Source organism: Penaeus vannamei, chromosome 41 (assembly GCF_042767895.1).
Source record: "Penaeus vannamei isolate JL-2024 chromosome 41, ASM4276789v1, whole genome shotgun sequence".
Lineage (NCBI taxonomy): Eukaryota > Metazoa > Arthropoda > Malacostraca > Decapoda > Penaeidae > Penaeus > Penaeus vannamei.
The window spans coordinates 5,699,554-5,710,321 of record NC_091589.1 but is presented as its reverse complement, the minus strand read 5'-3'; the positions used below and the strand labels follow the sequence as shown (position 1 = coordinate 5,710,321).

At 47.6% G+C, this 10,768-nt stretch overlaps 1 protein-coding gene across 1 annotated transcript; it reads left to right on the top strand.

Moving 5' to 3' along the window:
- The first annotated feature begins 594 nt into the window (after positions 1-594).
- Positions 595-1,194, top strand: LOC138860450 (uncharacterized). Its single transcript, XM_070118019.1, has 2 exons — positions 595-1,015; positions 1,070-1,194. The coding sequence occupies exons 1-2, from the start codon at positions 595-597 to the stop codon at positions 1,192-1,194; spliced, it is 546 nt and encodes a 181-aa protein (XP_069974120.1).
- Positions 1,195-10,768: the final 9,574 nt, after the last annotated feature.

Sequence of the window (10,768 nt, the reverse complement as noted above, 5' to 3'; positions counted from 1 at the left end):
TCATAACCACCCCCTTGTAGTGTCTTCATAACCACCCCCTTGCAGTGTCTTCATAACCACCCCCTTGCAGTGTCTTCACAACCACCCCCTTGCAGTGTCTTCATAACCACCCCCTTGCAGTGTCTTCATAACCACCCCCTTGCAGTGTCTTCACAACCACCCCCTTGCAGTGTCTTCATAACCACCCCCTTGCAGTGTCTTCACAACCGCCCCCTTGCAGTGTCTTCATAACCACCCCCTTGCAGTGTCTTCACAACCGCACCCTTGCAGTGTCTTCACAACCGCCCCCTTGCAGTGTCTTCACAACCACCCCCTTGTAGTGTCTTCATAACCACCCCCTTGCAATGTCTTCATAACCACCCCCTTGCAGTCTCTTCTTAACCACCCCCTTGCAGTGTCTTCACAACCACCCCCTTGCAGTGTCTTCCTAACCCCCCCCTTGCAGTGTCTTCACAACCGCCCCCTTGCAGTGTCTTCATAACCACCCCCTTGCAGTGTCTTCACAACCGCCCCCTTGCAGTGTCTTCATAACCACCCCCTTGCAGTGTCTTCACAACCGCCCCCTTGCAGTGTCTTCACAACCGCCCCTTTGCAATGTCTTCACAACCACCCCCTTGCAGTGTCTTCATAACCACCCCCTTGCAGTGTCTTCACAACCACCCCCTTGCAGTGTCTTCACAAACGCCCCTTTGCAATGTCTTCATAACCACCCCCTTGCAGTGTCTTCATAACCACCCCCTTGCAGTGTCTTCACAACCACCCCCTTGTAGTGTCTTCATAACCACCCCTTGCAGTGTCTTCACAACCACCCCCTTGCAGTGTCTTCACAACCGCCCCTTTGCAATGTCTTCACAACCACCCCCTTGCAGTGTCTTCATAACCACCCCCTTGCAGTGTCTTCACAACCACCCCCTTGCAGTGTCTTCACAACCGCCCCCTTGCAATGTCTTCACAACCACCCCCTTGCAGTGTCTTCACAACCGCCCCCTTGCAGTGTCTTCACAACCACCCCCTTGTAGTGTCTTCATAACCACCCCCTTGCAATGTCTTCATAACCACCCCCTTGCAGTGTCTTCACAACCGCCCCCTTGCAGTGTCTTCACAACCACCCCCTTGCAGTGTCTTCACAACCGCCCCCTTGCAATGTCTTCACAACCACCCCCTTGCAATGTCTTCACAACCGCCCCCTTGTAGTGTCTTCATAACCACCCCCTTGCAATGTCTTCATAACCACCCCCTTGCAATGTCTTCATAACCACCCCCTTGCAATGTCTTCACAACCACCCCCTTGCAGTGTCTTCATAACCACCCCCTTGCAATGTCTTCACAACCACCCCCTTGCAGTGTCTTCATAACCACCCCCTTGCAGTGTCTTCACAACCACCCCCTTGCAGTGTCTTCATAACCACCCCCTTGCAATGTCTTCATAACCACCCCCTTGCAGTGTCTTCATAACCACCCCCTTGCAGTGTCTTCATAACCACCCCCTTGCAGTGTCTTCATAACCACCCCCTTGCAGTGTCTTCATAACCACCCCCTTGCAGTGTCTTCACAACCGCCCCCTTGCAATGTCTTCACAACCACCCCCTTGCAGTGTCTTCATAACCACCCCCTTGCAATGTCTTCACAACCGCCCCCTTGCAGTGTCTTCATAACCACCCCCTTGCAGTCTCTTCATAACCACCCCCTTGCAGTGTCTTCATAACCACCCCCTTGCAGTGTCTTCATAACCACCCCCTTGCAGTGTCTTCATAACCACCCCCTTGCAGTGTCTTCATAACCACCCCCTTGCAGTGTCTTCATAACCACCCCCTTGCAGTGTCTTCACAACCACCCCCTTGCAGTGTCTTCATAACCACCCCCTTGCAGTGTCTTCACAACCGCCCCCTTGCAGTGTCTTCATAACCACCCCCTTGCAGTGTCTTCACAACCGCACCCTTGCAGTGTCTTCACAACCGCCCCCCTGCAGTGGCTTTTCAACCACCCCCTTGTAGTGTCTTCATAACCACCCCCTTGCAATGTCTTCATAACCACCCCCTTGCAGTGTCTTCACAACCACCCCCTTGCAGTGTCTTCATAACCACCCCCTTGCAGTGTCTTCACAACCGCACCCTTGCAGTGTCTTCACAACCGCCCCCTTGCAGTGTCTTCACAACCACCCCCTTGTAGTGTCTTCATAACCACCCCCTTGCAATGTCTTCATAACCACCCCCTTGCAGTGTCTTCACAACCACCCCCTTGCAGTGTCTTCATAACCACCCCCTTGCAGTGTCTTCATAACCACCCCCTTGCAGTGTCTTCACAACCACCCCCTTGCAGTGTCTTCACAACCGCCCCCTTGCAGTGTCTTCACAACCGCCCTCTTGCAGTGTCTTCATAACCACCCCCTTGCAGTGTCTTCATAACCACCCCCTTGCAGTGTCTTCACAACCGCCCCCTTGCAGTGTCTTCACAACCGCCCCCTCTAACTGATCTTTCCAGAAAAAGGGTTTTCGAATTCGTCCCGAGAAGGAGGAATGAAAACATCCTGATGACGGCCGATTGGTGGATAACTGTAGCGACCTCACAACCTCACAACCATAGTATATATTATGATTATTTTGGGCGGGCGTGCAACAAGAGAGTTAGAGATCTCCCGTTGCCAGAATTAACCGTTTTTTTCCTCGCTGATCGTTAAATGGTTACAGCAATTTCATCCAACACAGATTTATTCAGAGGTTTGTAAACAGTAAGGTGCAAATCCGTCCCACCGATTTTTGTCATAGTCATGGTTTTTAAGAGGCTCACACTCTGCACCCCCCCCCCCCTAAATCTGGAAGGGACCACGCAAATCGGCATATATCGAAATGGAATCGATGCCACCGTTCCATTCAGGGTTTAAAAGAGGCTGTATCACGATTTTGTAGTTTCGACGAACTCATATGCGGATTCATATATCTTAGAGGGGAGTAAGGGAAACTAATCCTAATGCATCAGACATCCTAGAACCAAACTTTAATGTGACAGAAAATATTCCCTTCCCTCCATAGCTCTTTCTTAGTTGTAATAATTACCCTCTGAAATTCTTCGTTGCATGGGAAAAAAAATCCACCATGGGTAAAATAATGTTGAAAGTCTTCACCTAATTTTCTCTGAAGGAAAACTGTGAGTTCGGCATTGATTACATATAACGTATAATGTGTATTATCTGTTTCTATGCTGGTTCGAGGTGTGTATGTAAGGAAATGTTCCTTTGTTCCGTCGTGCTACCTCATACATACTTCAATTCGTGATGAGTAAGTATTCCGTGAGTTCTGGTTTTGGTTCAAATAATTTTACACATATCTAAAATAAGAAAAAAAAAATCCAATTAAGGGAAATATGTCATTTTAAAACTATTCAAATTACAAAACTTAAGAACAAAGACTGACTTTCATGTGTAATAGTTGTCTCTAAAAAAAAAAATAATAGATTCGATGACCTCTCTCTCTCTCTCTGTCTCCCCTTCTCTCTCTCTCTCTCTCTCTCTCTGCCTCCCCTTCTCTCTCTCTCTCTCTCTCTCTCTCTGTCTCCCCTTCTCTCTCTCTCTCTCTCTCTCTCTAGCCTTTCACAAGACCATAACACACCTTAGAATAAAGACAATCTCCTACACCAATTTCATATTCTGTATCAGGACTGACGTTAATAAATGGGATAATTCTTTTCTTAAATTCCCATGAAGTATTATCGGCATCACCAATACTGCTCAGATACACAAAATGTTATGTTCCCTCTCCAATGTAATTGTATAAACTAATAAGATTGACTTAAAGGATTGTCATTTAAACTCAAATAACCCGTTGTTATATTCATTAATCCTTAATAATAATGAATACACATTGATATTATCAACGTTACTATGACTAATACAGATACATTATTGTTATTATCATTCCTAGAACATTACACATAGATTAATTTATGAGTTTGTAATTGTTCCAAATACAAGTAATACTTATACTAATACAATTAAATCCATCTACACATTCTTGACAAGGACATCAATCGAAAATGCTTTCAGTCGAGTTGCCATATTCTGCAGCACAGGGAGAGGGAAGAAGGAGAGAAGGTTGAGAGAAGCGAGATAAAACGGGAGGGGGAGGGGGGGTAAGGGATGCATGGGAATGCTCTTTCTCTCCTCTTTCCCTCTCTGATAGTATGACACCCCACCCCCCCACCCCCCGTCGTCACAGCCTCCACGTCCATTAAAGCCATTAGGGATAATTACCCTGTATACACCCCGATTACCCCTTGCCAGGAGAGTGACTTACCTGATATCGTCTTCAAAGTGTTTCTTCCTATTCCTGGCGGTGTTTTGCCTCAATCCATTAACATAGTGAGTGTCCTTGGAGTTTGATACGACCGAGGTGGCGATAGGGTTATTGTCGACCGGCTCGCCAAAGCCAAACTGGGTTACACAAGCAATTAAGCACTAGCCGGCAACTCCTTCCGGGGGGGGGGGTTGTACTGTTATAACACCCGGTTCGGCTCGCGGTGGAAGTTCAGGGCGGGATAAGTCTGAAAAGGCGTTGTTGTCTCTTCCGGTGAACCTCCACGTAATCGTAGTCTTCCTGTGGAGTCTTGGCCACTTCGTCGGGATCAGTTGAAGTGGCGCGTGACATTTTGTTTGTCTCGGTGGATGGGATTCACAAGGCGCCCGACATTCTCTGTGAGGGGTTAAATGTTTATCTTGACTGAACGAGTCTTCGAGGGTTACTCTCTTTCTCTGTCTCTATCTCTTTCTCTCTCTCTCTCTCGCTCGCTCGCTCGCTCTCGCTCTCTATTTCTCTCTCTCTCTCTCTCTCTCTCTCTCTCTCTCTCTCTCTCTCTCTCTCTCTCTCTCTCTCTCTCTCTCTCTCTCTCTCTCTCGCTCGCTCGCTCGCTCTCTCTCTCTCTCTTTTGCTCTCGCTCTCTCTCTTTTGCTCTCGCTCTCTCTTTTGCTCTCGGTCTTGCTCTCTCTCTCTCTCTTTTGCTCTCGCTTTTGCTCTCTCTCTTGCTCTCTCTCTTTTGCTCTCGCTCTTGCTCTCTCTCTTGCTCTTTTGCTCTCTCTCTTGCTCTCTCTCTCTCTTTCTCTCTCTCTCTCTCTCTTTTGCTCTCGCTCTTGCTCTCTCTCTCTCTCTCTCTCTTCTCTCTCTTTCTCTCTCTCTCTCTCTCTCTCTCTCTCTCTCTCTCTCTCTCTCTCTCTCTCTCTCTCTCTCTCTCTCTCTCTCTCTCTCCCTCCCTCCCTCCCTCCCTCCCTCCCTCCCTCCCTCCCTCTCTCTCTCTCTCTCTCTCTCTCTCTCCTTTTTCTTTTTTCCTAGGTATGTAAATAAACGATATAAATTCCCATACCGCTTACCCTGCTTCACCCAAAATAAACCCGCCCCAATTATTCGACCTTATTGCTCGCCGGGAGTGTGAATGCGTGTGTGCGTGCGTGCGTGCGTGCGTGCGTGTGTGCGTGAGACTCATCCCCGCGATCATACTCGTGTAGATGTTCGTTCGTTTGTGTGTTCACTCACTCATTCATCTCCCACTCTCTTTCTTCCCTTTTATTTGTAACCCATTTGTAATCCGTCTTCCATCCTCTCATCTTTTTTTTTTCGTATATTTACACTTTTTTCCTTTTCCACTTCCACCTCCTCTTCCACCTAAAGAATATATATATTTTTTCTAATCTGCAACGGTAAAATTTCGAGTGGAAATTAAGCCATTCTTAATCATCATAATGCGGGATATCTGTTCGGGTGTGAGTTGTTTTCTCTTTGATGTTAATGACCTAATTAAATCAATTAGGTCTATTCCATATAAAACGGACCTGATATAGTCTTTCCTTCGTTTTGCTTTGCCTTTTTTCCCTTTTTTTCGTTTTTTCCTTTTTATTTTTTTTTTTAATTTTACAGTTTATTTTAGATTATATATATATATATTAGATTATATATATCTATATATCTATATCTATATCTATATCTATGTCTATATCTATATCTATCTATCTATCTATCTATATCTATATCTATATCTATCTATCTATCTATCTATCTATCTATCTATCTATCTATCTATCTATCTATATATATATATATATATATATATATATATTTTTTTTTTTTTTTTTTTTTTTTTTTTTTTTTTTTTTTTTTTAGATTATACCCTTTTTTCATCCCATGTGATATTAGGTTTCACATCAAGCCTATTGAATTAGCGAACTCCTTTCTCGTAGATGGTAAAGATACGTTAATTACCGTATCTAACGAGGGGCTTCCCTTTGTGGGTGTGGTATCCTTGACGTTGGAGGGGGATGAGGGAGTGGTGGAGAAGGAGGAGAAGGAGGGGGGTGGTGAAGGAAGAAAGGATGGGTATGTGGTGGTGTTGGTGGTGGGGGAAAGGGCGGGTATATGGTGGTGTTGGTGGTGGGGGAAAGGGCGGGTGTTGGTTTGTGGTGGTGGTGGTGAAGGAAGAAAGGGCGGGTATGTGGTGGTGGTGATGGCGAAGGAAAGGGCGGGTATGTGGTGGTGTTGGTGGTGGGGGAAAGGGCGGGTGTTAGTATGTGGTGGTGGTGGTGAAGGAAGAAAGGGTGGGTATGTGGTGGTGGTGAAGGAAGAAAGGGTGGGTATGTGGTGGTGGTGAAGGAAGAAAGGGTGGGTATGTGGTGGTGGTGAAGGAAGAAAGGGTGGGTATGTGGTGTTGGTGAAGGAAGAAAGGGTGGGTATGTGGTGGTGGTGAAGGAAGAAAGGGTGGGTATGTGGTGGTGGTGAAGGAAGAAAGGGCGGGTATGTGGTGGTATTGGTGGTGGGGGAAAGCGGGTGTTGGTATGTGGTGGTGGTGGTGAAAGAAGAAAGGGTGGGTATGTGGTGGTGGTGGTGGTGGGGGAAAGGGCGGGTGTTGGTATGCGGTGGTGGTGGTGGTGATGAAGGAAAGGGTGGGTTGGTATGTGGTGGTGGTGGTGATGAAGGAAAAGGGTGGGTATGTGGTGGTGTTGGTGGTGGGGGAAAGGGCGGGTGTTAGTATGTGGTGGTGGTGGTGGTGAAGGAAGAAAGGGTGGGTATGTGGTGGTGTTGGTGGTGGGGGAAAGGGCGGGTGTTGGTATGTGGTGGTGGTGGTGGTGATGAAGGAAGAAAGGGTGGGTATGTGGTGGTGTTGGTGGTGGGGGAAAGGGCGAGTGTTGGCATGTGGTGGTGGTGGTGAAGGAAGAAAGGGTGGGTATGTGGTGGTGTTGGTGGTGGTGGTGAAGGAAGAAAGGGTGGGTATGTGGTGGTGTTGGTGGTGGGGGAAAGGGCGGGTGTTGGTACGTGGTGGTGGTGGTGAAGGAAGAAAAGGTGGGTATGTGGTGGTGGTGATGGTGGTGGTGAAGGAAGAAAGGGTGGGTATGTGGTGGTGTTGGTGGTGGGGGAAAGGGCGGGTGTTGGTATGTGGTGGTGGTGGTGGTGATGAAGGAAAGGGTGGGTTGGTATGTGGTGGTGTTGGTGATGAAGGAAAGGGTGGGTTGGTATGTGGTGGTGTTGGTGATGAAGGAAAGGGTGGGTTGGTATGTGGTGGTGTTGGTGGTGGGGGAAAGGGTGGGTTGGTATGTGGTGGTGTTGGTGGTGAGGGAAAGGGTGGGTATGTGGTGGTGTTGGTGGTGAAGAAAAGGGCGGGTATATGGTGGTGGTGATGGTGAAGGAAAGGGTGGGTTGGTATGTGGTGGTGTTGGTGGTGAGGGAAAGGGTGGGTATGTGGTGGTGTTGGTGGTGAAGAAAAGGGTGGGTTGGTATGTGGTGGTGTTGGTGGTGAGGGAAAGGGTGGGTATGTGGTGGTGTTGGTGGTGGGGGAAAGGGTGGGTTGGTATGTGGTGGTGTTGGTGATAAAGGAAAGGGTGGGTTGGTATGTGGTGGTGTTGGTGATGAAGGAAAGGGTGGGTTGGTATGTGGTGGTGTTGGTGATAAAGGAAAGGGTGGGTTGGTATGTGGTGGTGTTGGTGATGAAGGAAAGGGTGGGTTGGTATGTGGTGGTGTTGGTGATAAAGGAAAGGGTGGGTTGGTATGTGGTGGTGTTGGTGATGAAGGAAAGGGTGGGTTGGTATGTGGTGGTGTTGGTGGTGAGGGAAAGGGTGGGTATGTGGTGGTGTTGGTGGTGAGGGAAAGGGTGGGTATGTGGTGGTGGTGATGAAGGAAAGGGTGGGTTGGTATGTGGTGGTGTTGGTGATGAAGGAAAGGGTGGGTTGGTATGTGGTGGTGTTGGTGGTGAGGGAAAGGGTGGGTTGGTATGTGGTGGTGTTGGTGATGAAGGAAAGGGTGGGTTGGTATGTGGTGGTGTTGGTGGTGGGGGAAAGGGTGGGTTGGTATGTGGTGGTGTTGGTGATAAAGGAAAGGGTGGGTTGGTATGTGGTGGTGTTGGTGATGAAGGAAAGGGTGGGTTGGTATGTGGTGGTGTTGGTGATAAAGGAAAGGGTGGGTTGGTATGTGGTGGTGTTGGTGATGAAGGAAAGGGTGGGTTGGTATGTGGTGGTGTTGGTGGTGGTGAAGGAAGAAAGGGTGGGTATGTGGTGGTGTTGGTGATGGGGAAAGCAGCTGTTTCGGGTGGTGAGTTACCGGTAGAACAGGGCAGTATTCTCTCACCATGTCCAGAAATGAGAGAGGATGCAGGATAAGGGAAGAACGGAAGGTGGAGGAGAATAAGGAAGGGAGAAAGAGAAAGCAGGAGGGAGGACGAGGAAGGTAGGGTACAGAAGGAAGAAGGAAAGGGGAGGGTAAACAGGAGAAGGAGAAGGAGAAGGAGGAGACGGAGGAAGATGATGATGATGCTATGAGGGGGGGAGGACATAGTATATCACCTCTTTTTAATACTAGTATACTTTTTTTAAAAATAAAGAGGCGTTTTCTTCCGAGCTATTGTTCTAATATCACTTATATTTACTTTATTTATCTATTTAGTTTATTGATAACGTTAGTGTTATTTGTAAGACTTTTTTTTCAAAAAGTTAATTTCTGATATACAGAGCACATAGCTGTTGCATAAAGACTATTGAAGTCGAAATGCAATATATGCCTCTGTGATCCATTTGAGGGAGAATGACCGATGTGTGGTGTGTCTGTGTGTGTGTGTGCGTGTGTGTGTGTGTGTGTGTGTGTGTGTTTGTGTGTGTGATGCTTCTAGGTGTGGTTTGGCACAGGTAACAACCCCCCCCCCCCCCACTGACATTACGTTTAACTAGATGGTATGTGATGACAGTGATACATAATGAGCCACATCGAATCCATACAGCTGTCGGAGAGAACTTTTTTTTTTTTTTTTTTTTTTTTTTTTTTTTTTTTTTTAATAATAAACCGGCTAACAGTCCCATATCCAGATCACAATAGAGTTGCTCACGCACTCACTCACGAACGAACGAACGAACGCAGTCATTCACTCACTCACTCACTCACGCACGCACGCACTCGTTCACTCACTCATGCACGCACGCACTTACTCACGCACTCATTCACTCACTCACGCACTCATTCACTGACGCACGCAATTATTCACTCACTCACTCACTCACGCACGCACTCACATACTCACGCACTCATTCACTCACTCACGCACGCACTCATTCACTCACTCACGCACTCATTCACTCATGCACTTACTCAGTCACTCAGAATGTAATCCCCTAAGGTTTTACAGGAAGTTATTCTCCACACGCGCGTGTTCGTAATCGCCCTCTGAAATCTCCCTCTGTTTTAGTGAGGCGCGGAATGCTGCACGGAAGGGAAGTTACTGATGTATTCGTATTATTTTGCGTGAGTAAGTGCGTGCGTGCATGAGTGAGTGAACGAGTGCGTGCGTGAGTGAGTGAGTGAGTGAACGAGTGCGTGCGTGCGTGAGATGAGTGAGTGAATGAGTGCGTGAGTGAGTGAGTGAGTGAACGAGTGCGTGCGTGAGTGAGTGAGTGAACGAGTGCGTGCGTGCGTGAGTGAGTGAGTGAGTGAATGAGTGCGTTCGTGAGTGAGTGAGTGAACGAGTGCGTGCGTGCGTGAGTGAGTGAGTGAGTGAATGAGTGCGTGAGTGAGTGAGTGAACGAGTGCGTGCGTGAGTGAGTGAGTGAACGAGTGCGTGCGTGAGTGAGTGAGTGAGTGAACGAGTGCGTGAGTGAGTGAGTGAGTGAGGGAATGAGTGCGTTCGTGAGTGAGTGCGTGAGTAACTGTACTGTGATCTGGATGTGGGACTGTTAGCCGGTTTATTAAAAAAAAAGAAAAAAAAAGAAAGAAAAAAAAAAAACAGTATTTGTAACAGTATTTGTATTTGTAACATTATTTGTTTCCTCTCTGATGCAAAATCTCTCGCTTTATCAGGTAGATGATCTAACACCTTTCGCGTGCTCAATCGGTGTCTTATCCGGCCGCTGTGTAACTTTGAACGAGTTTGGCAAGAATGAGAATCATCAATGACTGACATTGAATCTTGGAGAACGGTCACTATTTATAACCTTAAAAAATGAGAGAGAGAGAGAGAGAGAGAGAGAGAGAGAGAGAGAGAGAGAGAGAGAGAGAGAGAGAGAGAGAGAGAGAGAGAGAGAGAGAGCAAGACAGAGAGCAAGACAGAGAGCAAGAGAGAGAGCGAGAGAAAGAGCGAGAGAGAGCGAGAGAACGAGAGATAGAGAGAGAGAGAGAGAGAGAGAGAGAGAGAGAGAGAGAGAGGGAGAGAGAGAGAGAGAGAGAGAGAGAGAGAGAGAACGAGAGAGAGAGAGAGAGAGAGAGAGAGAGAGAGAGAGAGAGAGAGAGCGAGCGAGCGAGAGAGAGAGAGAGAGAGA

Bases quoted from the DNA above. Each gene is read 5' to 3' on its own strand.
- LOC138860450 (XM_070118019.1), top strand. From the start codon at position 595: ATGTCTTCACAACCACCCCCTTGCAGTGTCTTCATAACCACCCCCTTG. The intron at 1,016-1,069 runs GTAGTGTCTTCA...ACCCCCTTGCAG, and splicing joins GTCTTCACAACCACCCCCTT to TGTCTTCACAACCGCCCCCT.